The sequence below is a fragment of the Papio anubis genome, unplaced genomic scaffold (genome assembly GCF_008728515.1).
Source record: "Papio anubis isolate 15944 unplaced genomic scaffold, Panubis1.0 scaffold83, whole genome shotgun sequence".
Classification (NCBI taxonomy): domain Eukaryota; kingdom Metazoa; phylum Chordata; class Mammalia; order Primates; family Cercopithecidae; genus Papio; species Papio anubis.
This window is the reverse complement of record NW_022168525.1, coordinates 110,544-135,892: the sequence shown is the minus strand read 5'-3', so window position 1 is coordinate 135,892 and position 25,349 is coordinate 110,544. Positions and strand designations below refer to the sequence as shown.

General features: G+C 54.6%; 1 protein-coding gene across 37 annotated transcripts in view; it reads right to left on the bottom strand.

Moving 5' to 3' along the window:
• The window catches only part of ABLIM2 (actin binding LIM protein family member 2), a 193,986-nt gene that overhangs the window by 129,188 nt on the left and 39,449 nt on the right, over nucleotides 1-25,349 (bottom strand). For 36 of the 37 annotated variants that reach the window (XM_031662645.1, XM_031662663.1, XM_021938279.2 and 33 more), the window contains exons 2-3: nucleotides 11,504-11,647; nucleotides 2,185-2,368 (exon numbers count right to left, since the gene is read on the bottom strand). In XM_031662645.1, the coding sequence (XP_031518505.1) occupies nucleotides 2,185-2,368; nucleotides 11,504-11,647 (328 nt within the window). Of the gene's footprint in view, nucleotides 1-2,184; nucleotides 2,369-2,939; nucleotides 2,983-11,503; nucleotides 11,648-25,349 lie in introns of those variants that run through there. The other variant, XM_031662671.1, reaches the window with a different exon arrangement.

Here is a 25,349-nt window from a genome sequence, read left to right as displayed (position 1 = left end):
CTATTTTAAAGTCATTCTGTGCTCATTTACCATTCCTGTCATTTCCGGGCCTGTTGTTACTGACTTTTCTTCTGGGTCTGGGTCACATTTCCTAGTTTCCTTTTATTAGGTTGCTGTTTGTTACGATTAATTTTAATGACAAAACCCACAATTACTTTTGCAACAACCTAATACAACTAGTAATTTTTCTTTTCTTTTTTTTTTTTTTTTTTTTGAGAGACAAGGTCTTGCTTATTACCCAGGCTGGAGAGCAGTGGTGCAATCATAGCTCACTGCAGCCTCAAAATCCTGGGCCCAAGCCATCCTCCCACCCTAGCCTCTCATGTAGCTGGGACTACAGGCATGCACCACCATGCCAGGCTAATTTTTAAATTTTTTGTAGAGACAGGGTCTTGCTATGTCACGCAGCCTGATCTTGAACTCCCAGCCTCAAGAGATCCTCGCACCTCAGCTTCCCAAAGTGGAGGGATTATAGTCATGAGCTGCTGTGCCTAGCCATCACCAGCAAGTTTTGATTGGACACTGAACACTTATAAATTTTACATTGTTGAATGCTGGATTTTTAAAAATCTTCTGGTGAAAAGTGTTGGGCTTTGCCCTGGCGGACAGTTTATTTGCAGATCAGCATGATCTCTTAAAAAAATAATTAATCAAAAAAATAGAGGTGGGGTCTCTTTATGTTTCCCAAGCTGGTCTCCAATTCCTGATCTCAAGCAATCCTCCTATGTTGGCCTCCCAAGGTGCTGGATTACAGGTGTGAGCCTCCGCGCCCAGCCAGTGTGATCTTTCTGAGGCTTGTTTTCTGCTTTGGCAGAGCAGGTTCACTGTAGCCTTCACTTTAGGGCTGTTTTGTCTTCTGGATAAGACATGACCCTTTTGGTGTCCACACTGCATGCCCTGGGGTTCAACAAGGAATCTCCGCCCTGGACAGGACTCAGATGTTTCCCAAATCCAGCAATTGTTTCGCTGGCAGCCACCTGGTCATGCTCTGCCCCACTGTGTGAAATTTCTCTATGACTACAGGGCTTCGTGCTTGGTCAAAGACTCCAAGGCACCTGTGCAGATCGGTGCTCTTGTCCGCTGTGCTCCCACCCCTCTGGCATCGTGCCCAACAAGTTCCAGCTGTGCCTGCCTTTCTAGTCACTGTCTCCTGCCTCAGGACAATGCCGCACTCCCCTTGGGTCTCTCCCACAGCCCCATGCTGGCCTTCCAGAAACTGCCTCCAGGAAGGAAGCTGGGGCAATCACAGGCCTCGCCTCACTTAACTTGTTCCCTTCTCTTAGTTCTGAGCCCCAGAGTCTGGAAATGGTTGTTTCATATATTGTGTCCAGTTTCCTTGTTGTTGATGGTGACTGGACAAGTCCAGTCCCAGTGACTCCAACATGACCAGGGCTGTCTGTTATTATTTTTTTAAATAATAGATTAACCAGAGGCGATCTTTCAAACCAACTGTGAGATGTCAACCCTTATCTCTAAGCTACGTACACAAAAATCAAACATTCAGATAACCCCTGGGAGAGGTCTGACCCAGGTCACGCTACGATGACACAGCGTGACTCTCCCTAGAAATACTCCTTGTCATCGTCACCCCCTGTCCTTAGCATCCTCTGACAACGGTTCCATTTCTGTCTCTGGCGCATGCTGTAACCACAGGGAACTGCTTTGGAAACAACATTGAAAACGTCCCCTGCAAACTGGGTGTGGTGAGACAGGGAGTACAGAACAGAAAATAAACTGTTTTTCATGTTTTTATTCTTTGTTTTCTAGAAACAGAACATTTCCTCTGGGAGGAACAAGTCAGGGGCTGTGGACGGAAGGGGGAGGTAGGGACCACGTGGGAAGGCTGCCTTCGGGCCTCCCTGCTCAGCCCCAGGAGGTGCAGGCAGAGGAGGGCCGGTGCCATCTTGCCGCCTGGGCGAGGACCCAGTCTCCGCAGCCAGCGCTCACTTGCTTGCTCTGTGGCATGCACCAGACCCAAAGCGGGGCAGCCCACCCCTGCCCTTACAGGGAGGCCTCTGGACACACTGCAACAGAAGGGTGCAGACTGTGGGCCCTGGGACAGCCTCGCTGCAGGATGCAGAGGGCAGATCACGGGAGGGAGCAGGAGGAAGAAAGCAAGGGAGGGAGGGAAGGAGAAAGGCCTGGAAGGCCGGGGCGGCGGAGGCCAGGTGCCCGCTCACTCACCGGCAGACGGCGCACACAAAGCAGTCGGGGTGGTAGGTCTTGCCCAGCGCCGACACCACCTCACCCTCGATGAACTGGTCACAGCTGAAGCAGCGGGTGCCGTAGAGCCTCTGGTAGTCCAGCGTGCAGATGTACTCGCCCTGCCGCACGAAGAAGCCGCCCTCGGCCAGGTCGCAGCCGCATGCTGGGGGAGGATGGGCGAGGCGGTGTTAGCGGCAGAGGGGACCATCTCCACGTCCCTCAGGCCCCAGGTGGACCCCCCTCCACACACACACCACCACCTGACACAGGCACCGAGGCCTCAGCACACATTTGGGGTGGCTCACTCAACTCTTGGTGGGCCAGGCTCCCGGGACAGACACCGGCTCTGGCCCCTGGCCTGGTGGTGAGTGGACTTTCCTTACAGAAGCTTGGGAAAAGGGCGCTGACTGGGACAAGAGCCAGGCTCTCCTGAGGGGCTGCCCAGCCTCCCACCCTGGCTAGGGTGCCCCCAGCCTCTGTGACCCTGCCAGGAGTGGTCCCTTAGCCCCTCCTGTCCTCCAGTGGGCTGTTTCCAGCACTGGGCATATAGATCAGGAAGGGGCTAAAGCCTGATCACCTACTGTGTGCTACACTCTGTGCTGGGGGCCGAAGGTTCCCAGGAGGACAGACTAGGTCCTTGTGGTTGGTGCCTCCGGCCCCACTCAAGACTTCCCAGCCCCCTCCCCCACTCCTCTGGGTCTCCATGCCCTCACGGTCCTCGGTGCCTGTCTCACCACAGTGTGAACAAGGCCAGCCCTGCAGGAGAGCCTGCGGGTTCCCGAAAGGAAAGAACTTTGTCTCTTTTCCCAACACACACCCGCCCCAGGAAGCTGAGCCCCTGGAGCTCTATGGAGGGCCGAGGGATCTCTGCCAGGTGGGGAAGGGAACACTTGCCCTCAGGACGACCTGCTGGTCATCACCAGCTCAGAGGCCCTGAGTCCTTGTCCTGAGCACGAGTGCATTCCTCCCATAAGCTTCCCCTCCAGTGCCAGGGCCACGTGGAGGCCATGCATGGTTTCAGAGGGAGCAGCCCACAGCCTCCCCTGGCCTGGCTGGCCCAGCCCCTCCCTGCTAGCATCACAGAGGAACCCCCTGCAGCCCCAGCCCCTCTGGCCTGGTCAGTCCTGGGTCCTGCCTGCTGGGTCAGTGCAGCTCACAGCCACCAAGCAGGGGCTTTGAGAAACCATGTAGCCCTCATATATTTTAAAGCTGACATCTAAAAGTTGTCATTACAATGTTAACTGCTTGCAAAGGATGTCGTTTCTGCATATTGTGAATACGCGCACCTTTAAAGTCAACGGTTACATCATTCCTTCGAGGGCATCCAGTGGGATATCAAGTCCAAAGCAAGACCCTCAACATCTGCCTACAAAACCCCCAATAGCGCTCTGGAAACAAACTGGCTGGAAGCACCAGAGCGGCTGGAAAGCCTGTATTCCGGCGTTTAGTTTTCTCCATTTCTACAAAGAGATGTTTGCTCTTCTGATATGGTGAGATGTCAACCGAACAGCTGAGATTCCAGATGCAGGAGCTGCCGGGATTCAAATCCCAGCTCCACCTGCATAGTGCGCTTTGTCCCTGGGCAAGTTCCTTAACCTCTCTGGGCCTCCTTGTCCTCATCTAGCACACAGAACCTACTTCAGAGGGGTACACGGCAGCACAGATGAGCATCCTGTGAGCCAGTGCAACTTGAGACCTGAGTCCTGCCTGGCTCAGCGTCGAGGCCCTGGCTGCTGCTGTAATGGCTGGTCCTAAGAGGCTCGAGCCAGAGATGCTGATTCTGAATTCTGTCTCAATGTGAGAATGAAAACCCAGAATGAAACCCAGTCTAGACGGTCTGGGAGGGATGAGGACATGGTGTGAGATGCCTGCACTCGCCCCTCCTGGGTGTTCCGGGGCATTTATGAGAAACAGCCAAGGACTCCCAGCATCAAAGGGAAGCTGCAGACAGGTGGGCCTCAGCCCCGGGCCAGGGTGCCCTAGCTCTGCACTCCACGCTCTGGCTCATGAAAATCCAGAAGGAAACCCAGGCTGAGGATGAAAATGCTTTGTCTGATCTTGCACCATAGTGTCAACCAAGCAAATACATCCCAACTGGGGAGAACCAGAGACTTGGGGGCCTCACTTTGGAGCATCGTAGTATTCTGATATCAGCGCCACCCGCACCAAGACAGTAGCTGGATGGTGATCGGGCTCACAGCACTCACGGCTCTGGCATTTGTCTATTTCTCTACTCTTCATAAAGACATGATGGTGTGGGGTGTTCCTTAAAGGAGGAACATGTGGCAGTGGTTCTGGTGCCCCACTCCAGCACCGTGAGTCCACTCCTGGGAGCACCAGGCAAGTGAGTACGTCCAGCCCCAGCCGTTACCTGGGAGGTTGCTGGTCAGATTCTAGCTGTCCTGAGTATGCCAAGGTCACCACAAGGTGGTTAAAACCCAGACCTCTGGCCGGGTGCGGTGGCTCACACCTGCAATCCCAGCACTTTGGGAGGCCGAGGCAGGTGGATCATGAGATCAGGAGATCGAGACCATCCTGGCTAACACGGTGAAACCCCATCTCTACTACTAAAAATACAAAAAATTAGCTGGGCACAGTGACAGGTAGTCCCAGATACTTGGGAGGCTGAGGCAGGAGAATGGCGTGAAGCCGGGAGGCAGAGCTTGCAGTGAGCCGAGACTGCGCCACTGCACTCCAGCCTGGGTGACAGAGCGAGACTCCGTCTCAAAACAAAAAACAAAACAACAACAACAACAAAAACCCCAGACCTCTGTCTGCTAAAAATAAAACGTTCAAGTTCCCTGGTCATTTTAGAAGTCCTTAAGGACACAACACATTGTTCTTATATTGCATTTTGTCATTTATCAAATTAGCACAGACACTGGTGGGAGGCAGGGGAGGTGGGGGTGACGGCAGCACCATCCTTCGGGCACACGCTGTGGTCATTTACAAGAAACAGGCAGGAGAGGGTGGCGGCCGGGGGGAAAGGGTGAATCAGCACCACTTTCTGGAATGCCAGTTGGCACTGACTGTAAGGAATGTGAAAACTTCCCACCCTTTGATCCAGCAGTGCCTCTCCTGGGATTGTCCCAAGGAAATGACCACGATTGTCACAGAAATTCAGTTGCAACAATGTTCCCTGCATTATAGATACAGTAAAATGTCATACATAGATCCCTGGGCTTTAGAGTCAGGCAGCCTGGGCTTGAGTCCTTGCTCCTCCCACTTCCCAGCTGTGTGATCTTGACCAAGTTACTTATCCTCTCTGAACCTCAGAGTCCTCATGTGTAGAATACAGGTAGCAATACCAATCTTGCATGGTGGCTGTAAGAAATCAATGAGATGAAGGTCAGGCGCGGTGGCTCACGTCTGTAATCCCAGCACTTTGGGAGGCTGTGGCAGGCGGATCACCTGAGGTCAGGAGTTCGAGACCAGCCTGACTAACATGGAGAAACCTCGTTTCTACTAAAAATACACAATTAGCCGGGAGTGGTGGTGCATGCCTGTAATCCCAGATACTTGGGAGGCTGAGGCAGGAGAATCGATTGAACCCGGGAGGCGGAGGTTGTAGTGAGCCGAGATTACGCCACTGCACTCCAGCCTGGGCAACAAGAATGACACTCCGTCTCAAAAAAAAAGAAAAGAAAAGAAAAGAAAAGAAAAAGAAATCAATGAGATGAGATTTAACAAGCCATGCTTTGGAAGGAATTTGGGAGGATATTGACATGAATGTGAGGAATTTGTATGGTGAGAAAGTGCCCACACACTAATTTGAAGTGAACGAATCAGGCATACGGCCGGCATGCTTTCAAATTTTAAAGAGACCCAAACAAGGGGAAAGCTGGGAGGAATATACACCCAGATCCGAACACGGACCACCCAAGGTGCTGTCCACCCACTGCTCTCTATTTTTCTATATTGGAGAGTGGAAGAAGGAGATGCCAATTCACATCAAAACACAAGAAAACAGAGAACCCCAGGGGCCTGAGTGAGCCTTAACCTGGGCGAGGGCTCCAGGGCTGGCCAGTCATCGCGGCTCCAAGTCTTGGCCCAGCCCGGCTCAGGGTCCCCTTCTGTGAATAACAGGGCGATGGGTGGACGTCATCTGAGAGTCCTCCCGCCAGGACTTTCACAACTCTGCCATGTGATCTTGGCTCTCCTGGCACCCTGTGCAGCTCACGCTGTGCGGAACAAGGAGTACCCTGGGCCGGGTCCAAGGCCCACCTGTCTGGAGCTTCCCTTTGATGCTGGAGGCCCATGGCTGTTTCTCATAAACGCCTGGAATGCCCAGGAGGCACGTGTGCAGGCATCTTGCACCATTCCTTCATTCCTCCCAGACCGCCTAGAACAGGCGGCTATTTATAGTCCCAGATGGATGCGTCCTCAGGAACAACTCCACCTGCCTTACGTGCGCAGCTCACGGACTCTCCTCCGGACACACGTCCTTCCCTCCCTGCCTGTTTTCTTGGCTCTTGCTAAAATCGTGGACTGGCTCAGTTCCACTTCCAACTGGACCAGAAAATGCCTGCTTTCCTGAGGGCACACGTGGGTGTGGCCTCATCTTTTCATCATTGCAAGTAGGAGACAACCGATCATGGTTAAAACATATTCCCAGAGCTCAGAGCTCAGCCATCCTTTGAAGGCCAAGTAAACCAGATTCGTTTTTACAGGCGCTCTGTGCTATGCATTTGACGTATTTATGTTCTACATGTATTCCCATTTGTAGGGTAAAGACAGAGCCAGCTGGATCTCAAAGACATCCAGAATGAGGTATCTTCACATCCCTCATCCCAGCCGCCATCGGCTCCAGTCTAAGTGCCTGCACCTGCTTCTACCCTCCTCCCAACTCCCAACCTGGCCTCCATGTACCAGCAAGCACCCAGAGATCCATGGGAAACTACAAGGATGGAGAAGGACCCTCCTCTGTGCTTCCTCGCTGGTGTCAAAGCCACAGTCCTTGCAGGGATGCAGAGGCTCTACCTCCCTTATCCCCTTGGTCATTCTGCTCCAGCCACATGGGCCTCCTGCTGTTCCCAAACCTGCCTGCTTCCGGATCCCTGCACTGGCTGTTCCCTCTGGTGGGAATACTCTTCCCTCTCTAACTCCCTCACCTCCTTCCAACGGGCTTTGCCCAGAGGTCACCTCCTCCGTGAGGCCCACCCTGACCACCAGTTTGCATCTTTCCTTCCCTAGCAGGACTCACTTTCTAGCACATGATGAAATTCGCTTATTTATTCTTTATTGTGTTTATTGTCTGTCTCCTTGCATTAGAACTGGTCCCCATGGGGACAGGATGTCTGTTTTGTTAACGGCTATCTTCCATACACCCTGAACAGTGCCTGGCACATAGTAAATGCTCAATAAATAGTTGTTGAATGCCTTTACTTAGAAAAACTGGGTTGAGGCACCTGCCTAAGAGCCACATGAGCTGTGGGTGGCAGAGATGGAATTTGAATGCCCAAGCCTGGGGCAGCCATAGACAAGACGATAATCATACGATTTCACAGATTTCCCAGGTAAACCGAGGCACAAGTGCCTGGGGAGTGGGAACCCAACATAGTGGGACCTCTTGAATCAGAATTAGGTTGTGATACAATTGTCTTCCCCGTGAACAGATGCTGCTTTGGCTCACCTGGTAATGTGCCTACCCAAGGACGGCCATGATTGGGCTAAGTCAGCCACGATCTCCCCGTTCCTGTTTGCCAGTGGGGGTGAATGTGTGACCGACTTCTGGCCAATGAGTCATATGGGGAGTCTATGGGGACTTCAGGAAAGGGCTCTCCTCCCTAATGAGAGGGAGGATTATGCGAGGAGAGAGCCTTTGCCTGTGCACACCTCCAGGCTGGATGCCATGCGGTGAGAACGTGATGCTGGAGCAACAGCAGCCATCTGAGACCATGAGGAGAGGCACTGATGACTGGCACAGGGTGCTGTGTGGGAGAGAGAACGTCTCTCTCTAATTAAACCCTGGTCAGTTGTTTAATTAGCCAACCCTGGGGTAGGGGTATGGGGTTACCTTCAGACTTCGTGTTAAGATGATAAATATCCATGTTGGATATTTATGAGTTGGGTCTTCTTTTTATTCATCCCAAAGCACCCTCAATGATTCATAAGCTGCATTCTCATGAGAGCCTGGAGAGAAGACTCATTGAAGACTGTACAGTCCTCAGGCTTAAACAAATGCAGCTCATTTGAAAGCTTGCAGGAAATCTTAGTTACTCTGTGCCATTCTCTAGCACAGAGGCCACCCACCGAAGGCAGAGCTTTCCCAGGAGAAGGGGTGGTCACTGCCCTGGCTGCCGCATCTGCAGGGCCAACAGGCCTGGCACAGGTGCCTGGCACACAGTGAGGCTCTACCTGGCTATGGGTGGGTATGTGGTGGATCTTGGCACCGACCTGCCCTCAGACCCCTGCCACTGCTGGAGCCCATGGTCACTAACTGTCTTAGGTGATGGAGTGTGAGTCCCTGGCCCTGGGTCAGCCTGCCATTGACACTGTCTCATCCCACCGCCTGTAGCTGGCGAGGAAGGGGTTATGGTTATCCCACACCCACTGGAGGAGGCTGAAGTGGCCTCTGCCCAGGTGACACAGGAGGGGGATCCGGGGCAGTTTCCACCACCCATGAGTCCCCTGGGTCACAGGAGGTGATGAACTTGACTCTGGGGTCTGATGCACTTTGCTGCATGCCCAAGGTCTGTGCTTACGGAAATCCTTTCAAATAAAGTGCAAGCTTCCCCTTTGTCTTTTAAACTAGGCTTTTAAAAAGAGGCATCTAATGGATTTTGCTTTCCAGAAATGTGGCAAATGTATCTTTATGGAGAGTTGAAAAAATTAGACCAGACAAATCCCACGATGCCCTGGAAAGCCCTAATGAAAAGCATGAAATCCACCAGCTGCAGGGAGAGAAAGGCCAGGGCGGAGGCCACCCCTTCTCCCAGGCAAGTGCCCCTGGCGCTGACACACCCCCTTCGCTCTGCAGCCTGGGCGGATCCGGAGGCTTGGGAAGGCAGGTGGACCACCTGCTTGTTTATGGAAATGTGGGAGGATGGGGGCCGGCCACACTCACACCCACAGCTCGTGCTCTCACTCCCAGAAAACAAATCCTTCCCTGCGTGTGCTGGACAGGGTGCTGTTCGCTTAATCATTCTTCCAAAGCAGACCTCAGGCCTGGGTCCGCACACGAGAACTGGGCTTCCTGCTGCCTTTGTCAAGCAGGGCAGTGGTATTGGGGCACCCAGGGCATCAGGGTGCTGTGGGCGGAATTCACTGAGGGCCGAGCCAGGCTGTAGATGTGCAGGCAATCGCCCATCCAGGTGATTCTTGGGGCATTGAGTACCCCCAGTGATGTCTCTGATAGTCACCCATATCCTTGGACAGAGTCCCAGCATCTCTGAGAGGCGGGGCTGGGGTCTGCCTCAGCCCAAGGGATCCAGGGCATTCCCACTCCTGCCAGAAATGGTGCAGCCCCCTCGGGGTCCCAGGGCCAGTGGAGAGCTGGCTGGGCTCAGCATCTTCCGTAAGTCACCAACCCCCTGCAGGGCCCCAGCTGCCGTGCTGTGGACTTAGGCCTCCTCCAGGACCAGCGGCACCAGGGTCAGTTCTCAGATGGTCCCCTTTTAGCAGCAGAAGAGTCTAGGCCATTGTTTTCAAGCTTCCTTTTCAAGCAACAGGACTCTACACACAGTCTTTACACTGCGCCTGCAAACACGAAGCGGACTAGTGGACAATGTCTGCACTCCGATGGGCAGGGCTGAGACAGCACCTGCTCCCCTCCTGCTGCTCCCCCATACCCGGGAGACCCTCAAGGTGCCTCCACAGAAACCCAGGAGGGAAGACCCTGGCCCAGGGGCTGCAGACATGCCTGGAATGCAAACCCTGGGCAAGCTCCTGGAGCTTCCAGACCTCAGTGTCCCCCTTTCTGAAGCGCAGTCATATGTCCCCCCTGGACGGCTGGTGCCGGGATGATTCCCTTCCATCTGGAGCGGCCTTTCTTCTGACAGGCAGATTTCTACTCTCTTGAGGTTCTAGACAGCACGCCACCTCCCCTGTGAAGTCCTTTCTGGAGTCTTCGAAATCCTTCCCTGTGGGCATCCCCCGCTACACACATGTGCTTGGTTTTTACTATAAAAAGTCACCTTTTCAAATCGTATTGCACACCTTACCTAACATTATCTCCCTCACCAGACAGTGAATGCAGCCATGCTAAAGCTCGTGCTTTCTTGGTCTTTAGAACATTCAAGAGGCTGGCGCACAGCAGGGCCTCCTGGAGCCTTTGTGGAGCGGATGAATGCAGCCCACAACCATCACATGGGGGCCATGCGACGCCTGATGAAAATCATGATGCCCAATTATCTGCTTGTGGCACATTTCCTAGTTTTGTTTGCCCAGAAAAAAGCACACCGTCAGCACACTAGGGTTCATCGAGGGTCATTATGGTTAAGCGAGTGTGAATCTCCAAATGGCCCCGGGGTTCATCATACGGAACCTGCAGAAGGCAGGCAGGCACGGGCCGCACACCGCAGCAGGGATTTGCAGTGTCCTTAATGTAATTCCTTTAAAACTGCAAACTCCTCGCGTCAACATCCATCAAATTGGTTTGATTTGCACATCCCTTCCTCAGTGCTATTTTTAATCTAATTTTAGAAAATTAGCGAGGGCACATGCGCTATCTTTGTGTAGGAAGGAGGAACAGGCTAGAGGGAGACTCGGCACAGGCCATCTCGGTTGGCGGGGCCTCACGTGATTTTTTTTTGTTTTGCTTTTTTCTCATCTTTTCAGGATTATTGGAATTTAGTAGACTATTTACATTATTGTTTTATAATCATAGAGAAATTGAAGTGATTTTAGTCTGGAATAATGGTAATGTTCTCGGTGCTACTTCGGGTCGGGGTGCCCGCATGCCTGTGGTCCAGCAAAGGTCCCGCGTGTCCCCCACTGCTGAGTTCACGCAGCTGACCATGACCATTTATTTACCTGTGTGGCTGCAGTGCTCAGGTGACCACCTTCCTTTGGCCCCAGGACCAGAATTCTCTGAGGCTGGGTGCAGACACACGAGGACACCCCTGGGGACCTGGACCCTCATCCCCTGACCCTCCCCACTCTGGCGATTTCTCCATCACACCCACAAGAGACAAGGCTGTGTTGAAAATATCACACTGTCCTATGAAGATTCTGTACCTGGAGTGTTCTCCAATATCCCAGGCCTAAGCAGAGCTTCCCAGGGTGCTATGAGGGCCTGGGATCACCACTGGGAGGCCTGTTTCAGGGGCCACACTGCAGAAGATCGGGGGACACTCACCTTTGCAGACGAAGCACTTGATGTGGAAGTACTTGTCCTGTACCCGTAGCACCTCGCCCTTGCACACATTTCCACACGTGTTGCACAGGATCGCCGTGCTGGGCGACTTCTCCAGCGGGCTGGGAGCAGCCTGGGGCTGCGACACTGTTGGGAAAGAGAGAAGAACAGTGTTCAAGGGTGGATGTGTGAGGCACAAAGGTGAGCACAACAGGGGTGTGAGGACGCAGAGCTGACCCTCCCAGCGGGCCCCGCGCCCACCAGCACAAGCCCCACAGGGCATCAGGGTCGGTCTGTTGTCTTCTTTTGCCTGGGGACCCACAGGAGTCAGATTACGGAGGGGTGAGGGGCCAGAGGGCAAAGGTCAACTGATCAACCCCCAGTGTGGGCTCCTGTCTACCGTAGCCCCACGCAGGGAGGGGCCCGGGGTTCTCATGCACATGCACACCTATGGCAATGAGGCCACCACCTCCCCACCTGAAAGATGACCCAACCACAGCTGCCTTAACCCGGCATGGCCTTACCCTCTGGGGTCTCAGGGACAAGGCACCCCCCGGTAAGCTCAGCAACCCTCAGCAGCAGGCACCAAATCCTCTCTCCTGCAAGTACAGCAGCCACTGTACGGTCCTAAGGGGAGCTCACTTCAACTTCCCTCTGGGTCCTGGGACATGGAGCTGAATATTGCTGCTGTCCCCTTAAATCTCCCTTAAAGCCACCACAGTACAAGATGTTTAAGGGGTGGCTGGATGGACAGGTCAGGATGGATGGTCACAGGGCCTGACTGTGGAGCTCCCAGGAACTGGGCAGGGTGACACACTCCCCATCCCCATCCTCCCAAAGCAGCTACAGAGACTAGTGCCCAGGACAGGGGGCCACGGCCCAGAAGCCTCAGGTCTGCCCTTTGAGGGGCTCCCAGTGGGCATTAGGGATGGCCAGGTGAGCAACAGTGACCACCAGGTGGCTGAGCTGGCATCGCTTTGAAGCTTGAGGAATTGGTAGATGGAGGTGAGCGAGCTGGATGTGGAGCTCTGACAGGCAGAGTCAGCCACACAGGACCTGGGCAGGACCCAGGCGGTGGATCCTGGGGGGCCGGCGGAGAGGAGCAGCTGACACTCGGCAAGTGCTGGCCTGCAAGAATGAATCAGCCTGGGGACTGAAGGCCCAGAGCCCAGGGCAGGCACAGGCGGCAGGCAGGAGGTTCTGTGGCTAGTGCTGCAGTCGGCAGAACAATGCCCCCAAGATGTCCCCTTTCTAATCCCCGGAACCTGTGCATACACTTCCTGACATGGCCAAAGGGGCTGCAGGTGTGACTAAGTTAAGGGCTTTGATGGGATATGATCTGGATTGTCTAGCTGAGTCCAACATAACCACAGAGGACTTAAAATCAGAACGCGATGCGACTGTGACCAGACGGAGGTGTGACCGTGGAAGAAGGTCAGGGAGATGACACACTGCTGGCTTTGAAGGCAGAGGAAGGGGCCACAAGCCAAGGAATGTGGGAGCCTTGAGAAGCCAGAAAAGGCAAGGAAAGGATTCTCCTCTGGAGTCCCCAGAAGGAACCGGCCCTTCTCACACCTTGATTTTAGCCCAGCAAGACCTGGTGGGCACCGTGACCTCCGGAACTGGAAGCTAATAAATTTGTGTTGCATTCAGTTTGTGGTCACTTGTTACAGAAGCCAGGGAAGCGAATGCAGTGGTCAACCTGTCAGACAGGTGGGGGCCGAGGGGCCGAGGCGCCAAGCCCCTCCCCTCTGCATTCTGCCAGCCACTCCTCGTCTGGGAGGGAGAGCCACCAACAGCAAGGCCCACCCCAGTGCAGCAGCCCAGGGCGGGCTTTCACTCGGCCAGCACTGCGCCCCACGCCTTCTGCTCAGGCCAAGTTCACCCCGAACCATCTCATTGAGAGACTGAACACACAGACAATGGCCAGGTCCAGAGAAAGGCAGAGCTCAGCCCACACCTGCAGCTGCCGGCCCAGGAGTCCAGTCCGGCCTCGGCACCCAGCCGGGAAGCCAGCTATCTGGCAGACTCGCAGGGAGGTGACAGCTCTTCCTCGACAACCAGGAGGCTAAACAATAACTGGGTCCCACATGGCCAGGACTTGACTTGAAACTGACAGCCGTCCTAATTCGTGCCCCCGCTTTCCAGTTAGGATCATTCGGAGGAAGCCAAATACACCCCTAACCAGTCACATGGGACGCCTCCCTTCCAGGAGCCACCTCCAGTCCTCCGAGGCCGACAGCCTCCATGGGGGCTCACCCGGAGCCGTCCTTCCCGCTCGGAGGCTTCCCCACCATTTGCCTGCCCATGTGGCCAACTCCCTTGCCACAGCGGGTCTGAGAAAGTCACCTCCACTTGTCCTCATGTCTTCCTTTATTTCCACAGCACTCTAACACCAGCTCCCCCTGTCTCAGTCTGGGTTCCCTTGAAGCCAGTCTTGAAGACAAGGCTGTGGGTGCAGTGGTCTATTTTGGGGGCCCCAGGTGCCAGGCCAGAGTGAGGAGCAGGGAAGATGAAAGCTGCTGGCAGGCGTGTTGTTGAGCCGCTCCCCATGTGGGAGAGGGGCCTCAGGGCTTGGGCCGTCCAGGAAACCCTGCGGAGCATGTCCCAGCTCTCCCGTGGAAGGAAGGGAGGCCGGGGCACTGGCCCCCAACCGCCTGTCCCCTGAGTGTAAGAGCTGCTCCAAGGCGGAAGTCTCAGCCCCCTCTTCTGGTCTGCCTGGTATCTGGGCTGAGTGAGTTTCTGAGGCACACAGCCAGGGGTGCTGCAGATGCCAGGGCTGGGCAGCCTACAGGTGATCGGGCATGGCCCACCTGGCTGCAGTCGAAACCACAGGTGGGCTGAGGGACGTGGCACAGGCCCAGAAAATACCTGCCACCCTTCATTTGAGGGCTAAGCGTATTCACACACAGACGCACACTCACATATATTTACACAATTGCTAAATGCCAGCACTGATTGCGCTCTGAGCCTGGAAGGTCTCCTCATCTCCCTGGTAAAAATCCAGCAACTGCATCTCAGACAGAGGAGGCCATTTCCCCATCCAGTTCCAACCTGCCCCTACCCATTCCCAGAAACCCACATCCTGGAAGCCACTGATCCTGCCACCCGTCCTCGTCTGGGGTCCCTGCGCATGGATGGAACTGTGACTGGACAGCGCAGAGAAGGAACCTGGGTCATGTTGGGGCAGCAGGTCTTCCCAGGCCAGGGATTCCAAACAGACCAAGGGCAGTGGGTGTCAGCCGTCTGGGGACAAGGGAGAGGGGTTGGCCTGGGAAGCAGGCGCGGGAAAGGAGATGAATGGCATGAAAAATAACTCAGCACCACCCTGGGCCTGCCTCCGGTTTTGCAAACTGGACGAGACAGAGCCCGGTGAGGGTCCCTGCGGGCTCAGTCTGCAGCCACTGGAGGCCACCGTGGCCTTTCTCACTCTGGTTGAGTCCACAGCAGGCTTGTTCCACACACATTTTGCCTGCAGAATGAAACCACCTCAACCATGATTTAATAAAGACGGTGGAGAGGCGGCAGCAGGCGACGGTTTTCTGGGCTGGAATCGAAGCCTCCCGGTGCAGAACAAGGATTAGAATTGTGGACTACACTTCAAACAGTGCCTCTCGGCCACGCATGGCCCCCAGGCCACCAGGGCCCCTATAGGTGCTATGCGGGTGATGTACCCGGTCCACATCTGAGGCTCAGTCAGAGCTCACAGGGGTGGGGGCTGTGCATCTTCAAGACGCGTATGTTCGGATCTATTGGCAACAAAGAGAACAACGCACAGGCGTCTCTTCATGATCCAACGAGGGAGAGGTTCGCGCTGCTGGAATCCGGACCAAATCCAGCCTGAGGGAAGCGTCAGCTCCAGAGTCTCAGAGTGGTGGGGCCAGATGGCCTGGGATGCAGCCTCAGCTGGCCTTCTGCATGCTGTGACCTCAGGTGAGTCCCTGAAACTCCTAACCTTCTGTCTGTGTGTCTCTCCATCTAGGCATCCGTCTTCTTGCATTACCTGGCCCCAGGGATGCCAGGACCATGGGCGAAAACATTCCCATAGCAACCAGCCCAGCAAACAATAAGTGCTCAATACACAATTGCCATTGTTATTTTCAAGAACACTGGCCTGACATCACGGTTTCCAGGTGACTGGAAATATACTTGGTCGGGGGTGGCGGGGCGGGGCGGGGGGGGGGCGGGGGGGGGGGGGGGGGGGGGGGGGGGGGGGGGGGGGGGGGGGGGGGGGGGGAGGGGTGTTGGGGGAAGCTGCTAAGAGCATGGATTTGCTTGGAGGCCCCAATCTTGCCTGCTGGGACCGCCTCTGAGACGTCCTGGGGCTGCGGCGACATGGCGGAGGCTCTGCCCTCTCGCGATGGGAGGTAGACACTGCGCGGTGAGGACGCCGCTGCCTCTACGCAGGTGCAGCTCCTACAGGCTTCCCTCCAGCTGGCCCTTCCTGCCAGGCCCTGGGACCACAGGTAGGTAAGTGGGTGTACGGCGTTCATTCCTCACCCGGCTGCAGCTGCCAAACTGTGAGGACAGGCATGCAAGGAGGCTAGGGGAGGCAACAGCAAAACCCTGCCAAAGCAGGGGCCAGATGGCACTCTCAGTCCCCCAGAACCTGGCCCAAAGTCAGCCACGTGTTTTACATCAAAAAGAGAAGTTTCAAGTTATCCTTCAGCAGGTGAATGGATAAACGAACTGGGGTGTATCCAGACGATGAACTATTATTCACCAACAAAAAGCAGCGTGCCATCACCCTGTGAGAAGGCATGGAGAGACCCTCAATGCATACTGCTAGCTGGAAGATGACAGCCTGGGAAGCCTACGCCCTGCAGGATTCCAATTATGTGACATGCTGGAGAAGGCAAAACTAAGGAGACAGTAAGAGGATTGATGGTTGCCAGGGCTGGGATCAGCGGAGCGCTGGGGAGTTTTAGGGCAGTGACGCTGCTCTGGGCGATACTGTAATGGTGGATCCATGACACTGTACATTTGTCCAAACCCATAGAAACTACAACACTGAGAGCGGCCCCCAACGTAAAGTATGGACTTCACCAAACAATACATCAGGCCGGGCGCGGTGGCTCAAGCCTGTAATCCCAGCACTTTGGGAGGCCGAGACGGGCGGATCACGAGGTCAGGAGATAGAGACCATCCTGGCTAACATGGTGAAACCCTGTCTCTACTAAAAAAAATGCAAAAAACTAGCCGGGCGAGGTGGCGGGCGCCTGTACACCCAGCTACTCGGGAGGCTGAGGCAGGAGAATGGCGTAAACCCGGGAGGCGGAGCTTGCAGTGAGCTGAGATCCGGCCACTGCACTCCAGCCTGAGCGACAGAGCGAGACTCCGTCTCAAAAAACAAACAAACAAACAAACAAACAAACAAAAAACAATACATCAACATTGGTACAGTTATAACAAATGTACCTCACCAGTACAAGATGTTAATCATAGGGAAGATGGGATGGGAGCACATAGGAACTCTCTGTGTCTTCTAGAAACCAAGAACTGCTCTAAGAAATAAAATTATCAAAAAAATTTTAAAATTCTAGGCCAGGCACTGTGGCTCATGCCTGTAATCCCAGCACTTTGGGAGGCCTAGGTGGGTGGATCATTGAGGTCAGGAGTTGGAGACCAGCGTGGCCAACATAGCAAAACCCTCTCTCTACTAAAAATAAAAAAAAAGTAGCCAGGTGTGGTGGCACACACCTGCAATCCCAGCTACTTGGGAGGCTGAGGCAGGAGAATAACTTGAAACCTGCGAGGCAGAGGTTGCAGTGAGCTGAGATCATGTCACAGCACTCCAGCCTGGGTGACAGAGTGAGACCCTGTCTCAAAAAAAAAAAAAAAAAATTACAAAGGAACCACAATTGCAGCAGGTTCATTTCACTGCAATTTCGAGACTGGCTCCAATAATTCGGTTTAACAAGTCTCTAACTGTGATAATAACATAAAACATAAACTCAAATGCTAAGAATCCATCACACAGGGGCTGAGAGTATTTAATCCCTCGTGATAATGAAACCCCAGCCTCGGGGAGCCCCAGTGGGAATAACAAGAATGATTGCTGGTGTCGTTCACACATAACCTTCACAGCGAAAGGACGTGCCTCTCTCAGGAAATCCCCCTGCCTCCCCCTCCAGGCTGGACTCCTGATCTGCCACCAGCCCGCCAGAATGGGAGCCAGCAGGGTCTGGTTTGGGTCCACCATCCAGGGGCAGCGGTGTGATCTTGGTGAACGGATTTAACTCTGCAAAGCCTCAGTTTTCACATCTGTAAATTGGGGCTTGATCTTAGGAGGATTTTTTTAAACGTCCATTGAAGTAGAGAAAGCTCCATGTGCAAGGCCTGAGAGGTGGCTGTGAACAGCAGCTGTTAGCTGAGTTCTGTTTCAGGCCGCAGGGTGGAGGGGTCAGATCGGGGGTGGCTATCGGAAAGGGGAAGAACAATCACTCTCAGGTCCACTCTAGGTTTCCCAGTCCAGAGTGGGAGTCCGCAAGCATTTTCAGGAAAAGGCAAGATGGTAAATACAGTGCAGGCTCCAGGGACACCACAGGGAATACAACAGCCACGGTCCAAGCCCTCCACCTTCTCTTGTTTGTTCCACACCACACCCCACAGGAATGCCGGTCATCCGCATCTCACAGATGAGGATGCCGAGGCTAGGAGATGGTCACACAGCTAAGAGACTGGGGCCCAGCGCAGGTGTGTCCAAGGCTCCTTCTCCCACCCCTTTCATCACCTGCTGGGCTTCAAGCCATGTGTTCACTTGTTCAACAGACACAGACACAGGAGTAGACCCACTGTCAGGTACTGGGGAGACAGGTGTGCCATTCAGCACCACACCAGGATGACAGGCACAGGAAGAGGGACATGCCAGGCCAAGGGGGCACAGGCAGGGGGCAAACTCCTCTTTCTGTACAGCGAACCAGCTCTCACGACCCAGACAGCAGAGTTCTCATCATTCTGTCATCTCTGGGAATGTTTTTTCTTCTCTTGAGGCAGGGTCTCACCCTGTCACCCAGGCTGGAGTACAGTGGCACAGTCTCAACTCACTGCAGCCTCAACCTCCCAGGCTCAAGCCATCCTCCCACCTCAGCCTCCCGAGTAGCTGGGACCACAGGTGTGTGCCACCATGCCCAGCTAATTTTTGTATTTGGGATCTCGCTATGTTGCTCAGGCTGGTCTCAAACTCCTGGGCTCAAGTGATCCTCCCATGTCAGCCTCCCAAAGTGCTGGGATTACAGGCGTGAGCCACCACGCCTGGCTGGGGATTTGCCTGACTGTTTATTTCCGCTCCGTGCCCATGGATCTATATTTAGTTCCACCCTTCTCTGAGGGTCCAGTGAACTTTGGACCTCTGAGCATGTATTCCTGGCTTAGCCAAAGACCAGCAGCCGTGCTCGCTTTGTTCTCTTCTCTCCTCGTTTGTTCTGGAGGTAAATCCACCTTGAGAATGGGCAGGGGACCCCCTTGTGTACTCACACAGGGGAAATCTTGGGGTCTTCCCATGGCAGGGGGTCTCATCGGAGCCCCGCTCCATCTGCCAAGATGATTTCAGAAAGCTCCCCGTCTGCTGTTTCTATCACCCAAATGGCTGGCCTGGGGTTTCCAAATGTCCCAGGGATGTTCTAGTAATATTCAGTTTTCTAAGCCTACACACACACACACACACACACACACACACACGGACTCCAGAGGTGCCGGCTCACCCAGAGCGGGTCACAGGACACACAGTTCCAGCTTCCCTTTCACACCTTTCCTTCTGACTGTGGCAACAAGCAGAGAAATACAGAGACGGGCACAGGGCTGTGGGCAGGCACAGCGGGGAGATGAACCTGTGTACAATCAGGGAGGGCTTCTGGGAGGAGGTGACACGAGCTAGAAGCTCAGAGGATGGGCAGGCGCCTTCTGGGACAGAAGCAGGCACACATCACAGTACTCGGCTCACCTTCATTGCAGCACAGCCCTGACACGTGGGTGGCTGCTGTCCACTGGCCTGTCTGCCTCCCCTGGCCTGGAAGCCCTCATGGGCCAGGGCCATGCTTGAGGGGTTTGTCTCCCTAGGGCCAGGTGCTGAGGAGACCAGAGCTGATGCTGGCCCCGTGCTGACGTGTGCTCAGCCAGTCCTTGCCAGGAGACAGGCAAGGCTCACACACCACGGGGCCGCACGCACCCAGTGCCAGCTCTGCCCTGGGGCACAAGGCTTTCTCTGGGCTCATTTTATGAATATGGAATTAAAGGGTGCAGGCACACACACTTTGCATCTTCATGGATCCTGCCACGCTGTCTTTTCGGGGACTTACAAACCCCCGCCCGTGCCTTAGAGTGTGTCCCCTCCCTCAGGTTCTCACTTTATAGGTCGTGCCTCGGTTTAAGAGCAGGTCTAGGCCTCCCTACTGCCCTGCCCAAGTGTTACTTGTTAGAAAATCATGCCGGATCACAGGCGGGCGCTTCCTTCCTAACCTACTTAAGGGCTGGCTGCTAATTATAACCATGAACCAAGGACATTGCTCTCTGGAGCCGGCCCCATTCTCAACATGGCCATCAGAGCCTGGGCTTAGCAAGGGGGCTCCGCAGGTCTCTGACCCCATGTGGCCAGACAGGGCGACCCTCTGTTCAATCCCCCATTAAGCAAAGAAGCACTGGGTACTTTCTCCCTGCCAAGAGCTAGGCCAGCATGGGGCCGAGTGTTGGGCAGGCACCGCCCCTGTCCCCAAGCAGTCACGGGACAGTTCTGGGCACAAGGGCACACAGGAAGCTCATGGTGCCAGTGCCGTGGGACCCCAGGCCCTGGCACACTCCTCCCGGGGCTGGCCCAGCTCTATTTCAATGATGATGTGAGACACCTGCAGGGCACCCTGGAACGCCTACAAGGAGGCGACCTGGCCCTCTTCCAGTTCCCCAGGAGTGCAGTCTGGCTTCTCCCTTGAGTCCTTGACCTGCCCATGGCCAGACCACAGGTCCCTGAGGACCACAACCAGCTCGGCTCTGCCTTGGAGTCCTGAGGATGGACGCAGGGCTTGCACACAGGTATTTGCAGATGAAACTGATTATGGGAAAATGCCGTAGGCTCCTGACCTCCACATGCCCCTCTCAGCATCGCTGTCACCCCAAACCACGACCTCCTGGGGTGTCATTCACCCTGGCCCTCAGTGCCCTTCCCAGGGCTGGCCCAGACATCGGCAGCCAAACTCCTCTTTCTGTCCAGTGAACCAGCTCATGGCGGGGATCACTTGAGTCCATGAGCCACCCCTCCTCTCATGCTCGCCTGCTGCACAGAATGTGTCCTTTGACATCTGTCTCCTCTGTAGGGCTGGTGGGCTCCATGCCTGCTGGGCTCACCTGGGGGCCCAGCCCCCTGCCACTGCCTGAACCCTAGGATGTGCTTGGGGAACAGGATGAACACATGCGCCTCACACTGACCTGCAACCACCTTCCCCTCAGCATGTGACAGTAGCATCCAGTCATCTCAGCACCTCCCACGGTGTCCTTCTGGAAGCCTCTGAGCTTATCCCTCTGAGCCTCCCCACGGGCTGTCTGAGCAGAGCCCCGTGGCAGGCTGCATCTTCAAAGGTGACGATCACAACAACTGTTCTCACATGCTCTCCTACAACACCGCGTCGACCCTTCTTCTATTACCCGATGGGGTCTAAAGCCTCTCACCTTGAACCTGGGTGGACCTCTGCAACTGCTTTGACCAAAAGGATACGACAGAACTGACGCCAGGCAGCTTCCAAGCTGGGTCACCAAATACCCCCAGCTTCTGCCTTGCTTTCTGAGGATGCTCATCCTGGGAACCCGGTGGCCATGCTGGGAGGAAGCCCAAACCACTCCACCCTGTGGCCACACATAGAGCCCATATGCCGCTGTTCTGGCAGAAAGACCACGGAAGTCCCCGTGGATGGCCAGCATTGACTGCAGGACGTGCCAGCAAAGACACCTGCAGAGGATTCTGGCTCCCAGCTCGAGTCACTCTCAGCCTTTGGGTCTGCCCAGTAAAACCACAGACATTGTGGAGAGGAGACAAGGCATGCCCACTGCGCCCTTTCTGAATGGCAGCCCCTTCCAACCCACGAATGTAACAGGATGTTTGTCTTATGCCACTGAGGCTTGGGGCGGTTTGTTAGGCAGCCATGGAAAACCAGAATGCCATCACAGTGATGGCCCCAGACATTAGAAGACCTCTTTGCAAAGCTTTTGCTCACATCATTTCTACACAGCTCCCTCTGTGCATGTGCCCCAAGAGCAGGAACCCCATCCCACCCTGCTTAGAAGCTCCCCCTCCAAACCCAAGGCTGGCCACCTCCTCTTCCCTCTCCGATCCCACTTCTGCTATCACACACATGGGCTTACACAAGATGCCCAGGAACGCGTTCTCCAAATCAGTGGGTTTCTACTTGAGGACCTTGGAGATTTTGCAAGGGGTCTGTCTGTAAATGCATTTGCACACCATGATTGTCTGCAGACAAATGGCTCGACCTATGTTGTGCATCTGGGGACTACGGTTTTCAGTTGTAGGTAGATGCTCAAGGGACTTTTAAAAAGTGAAGGCTGCCAGAAAGTGTTACAAAATCCCCAGTTGCTTTTGTTACTGAATATTTCTTAAGCAATACAATGATTGGATATAGTGTGAGGATGTGAGTTCATTGAGAAAGGGGTTTTCACTCTCTGGAAGGTTTGGCGGCACATAACATCGATCACAGCAGCTTCCCTGCTCTGGAGAAACAGCTCCAAAAAAATACTAGGTTCCAAATTCTTCCTGATCTAATTTCTGGAACTTGCCTACCAAGCAAAAAGTTAGATTTGATGAGGATAGCAGTTTACAGTTTACAAATCAGCCTCTGCATTTTATCTCTGCTCATACAAAAACTCCTTGGTATAGACAGCAGGAGAGGGGACTCAGTGGCGACGCCTGGTCTCCTCGCCATCTCTGCACAGGCTGGCTCCAGACCTCCCTAGAGACAGTAAAGTCACTTTCTCCAAGCGGAGGAGGCACTTGCTGTTTTGATCCAAGAAGGGAAATGCCCTTCAAAGCCTGGCATGACCTCACCTGGAATCTTCACAGCCACTCTTGGAGGTAGATATTCTTTTGCCCATTTGGCAGTTGGAAGCTTAGAGAGTTTAGTGACCAGCCCAAAGCCACACAGGGAGGAGTGGCAGAGCCAGGATTCAAGCCCAAGTCTGCCGTTCTCCAGCTACCCATCTCCAGTCAAAGACAGATGCCAATGACTGATTGGCAGCCCACTGCCCCTGCCCACTGCAAGTCACACTCACAGACTCCACCCACCACAGATTCCACCCACAGCAGATTCTCCTGCTTCAGGCTCCACTCACCACAGACTCCACCCACTGCAGACTCCACCTACCACAGGCTCCATTCACTAAGACTCCACCCACTGCAGATTCTACCTGCCACAGGCTCTACTCACTAAGACTCCACCTACCATAGGCTCCACCCCCAGCAGACTCCACCCACTGCAGTGCCGCCACTGCAGCCTTCCTTCCTCTCAGCCTTGCCTGGGCTCCACCCACCTCTCGGTGTTCCTCTGGCCCCAAAGACTGCTTCTCCCATGCCCTGTGATCACCAATCTCCTAGGCTCGACTGAGAAGTCCTAACCATACTGGGATGACTTTATTATCTCCTGGGCATGGATCCAGAAGCCAGCTCTGCTTACTCTAAATTCAAGCAGGGTGTCCTAGCCAATTCCCATTGGGCCTCTCTCCTATGTCCCCACGCAGCATCCCGTTGGCCCAGCTGCTCACCATGGGAAGAGATGATGGGTTGACCCCACCCCAGAGATCAACTGTAAAGCTCAGGACAGTTCAAGGGAATCAAGCCCCAGATTCTCTGGGCTTCACGCAGGACATCACAGCCAAACACAACCGCAGGAAGAGGAGTCCTCGTGATTTTCAGAGACCTGTGTTATGGTCCAGGCCAGCCCTGCTAGCTCCAGGCCACATGCTCTTGGGAAAGTTATCACCTCTGGAGCCTCTCCCTGCCATCTGCACAGGAAGGCCACGGCTGTACTGAGCTGTTGGTGATGGGGTGAGAATCAGAGGCTGAGGCTGGACACTGAGCCTGGCACATAGCATGAGCTCAACACACGCCAGGGCTCAGGGATCCTTGCACACTGACCGCCACCTGGAGAGACACCAGAGGACAGTTACAGAAGAGCACTCCACACGCATGTCTAGAGGCCCCTGAGAGCTCAGGCAGGAGCTGACCCCCATGAGACTTGTCCTCTAGCCCCACAGGGTTGTAGGGAGGCCTGTCTTGCTGGAAAGCGTGGGGTCGGTCCCTTTTCCCTCCAGCCCAGTTTCTAATCTGAGTCAGCCTCACTGTGAGGGGGTAGTCAGGGTGATGGAGTCCCCAAGACAAGCTCTCCATGTTGGCAAGGTGGCAAGATCTGGGAGGGTGGCCTCAAGCACAAGCAGCACCCCTCTGCTTAGGCCCCTCCCCCGCTCAAGAACCTTGCATGGCTCCCCACAGAACACAGCCCAGCCCCTAAACCAGCACTCCAAGCCTGGTACCCACCTGGTTCCCTGACTTCCTCACTGCCCTCTGATCCCACACTCTTTCCCAAAGTTGTCCTCGACAGTCCCGGCACCAGCCTGGGCTCCCACCATTCCTGTCCCGGGAGCACTGTGTGCCCATCTCACCTGGGAAGACCCTACTTGTCCTCCAGGTCCACGTCAAATGCCCCCTCTGTCCTGACAGCGCATTCACAGACAATGATTGACTCTTGTGCTGAGCTCTGCACTGGAGCCTCCAGACCCTGAGCACCCTTCTTTGCACCCTAAGTTTAAGCAAATTGTCCTTATTTTATAGATGCAAAAACTCACCAGGTGAGGGGATCTGTCCATTGTCTACCTGGGCCCACTGATGATGTGACCTTGAGCAAGTAAGGGCACCTCTTTGAAACAGAATGAGGCTCTGGCTTTGTCTACGGCCCCGCGGTGCCAGGGCTCCCCTAGAGACCCGTGCTGGGCCACGGGAACAAGTGACCCAGCGAGCCTCAGGCTGTCCCGGGGACACTCTTGTCCTGGCACAATCACTGGTCTCAAACGTGTCTCAGTGTGGGGTGTGGGGCTGAAGAGCGCCCTAGTCTCACTTCTGAGGTGAGGTGAGTTGGGGGTGCTGGGTATGGAAGAATCTAGAAGCCCAAAGGAGGCTGAAGAGGACATGTAGTCTTGTGGCATAGGTCTCGGGCTTCCTTCTTCTTCTTTTCTTTTTTTTTCGAGAGGGAGTCTCGCTCTGTTGCCCAGGCTGAAGTGCAGTGGCATGATCTCGGCTCACTGCAACCTCCACTTCACCGGTTCAAGCGATTCTCCTCCCTCAGCCTCCTAAGTAGCTGGGATTATAGGCGCCCGCCACCACACTGGGATAATTTTTGTATTTTTAGTAGAGACAGGTTTTCACCATGTTGGTCAGGCTGGTCGCGAATGCCTGATCTCATGATCCGCCCGCCTCAGTCTCCCAAAGTGCTGGGATTATAGGCATGAGCCATCGTGCCCAGCCCGGGCTTCCTAGTTACTAAAAAAAATCTTAACATCACCCAAGAAAATGATTCCATTTCCTTGATACTTTGCACAGTGCTGTAAATAACAGTGACACTGTCTCTTAAAAACAAACAATCAAACACACAATTTCCTCTTGGGCTCTGGCTCCAGGGGGCTTTGTTGCTCGGACCCTTTGTGAGGTTGGGGCTTTCTGGAAACTGAAACTCCACTAGCCCCGAGCGAGGCTAAGGGGTCAGGGAAGGGGTTTCCAGCCCAGCGGGAAGAGCAGACCCTTCGCCACTCCACTCCGAGCAGATCTGGGTGCGCCCTCAAGGCCCGCGGGTGGGGGTGTCCC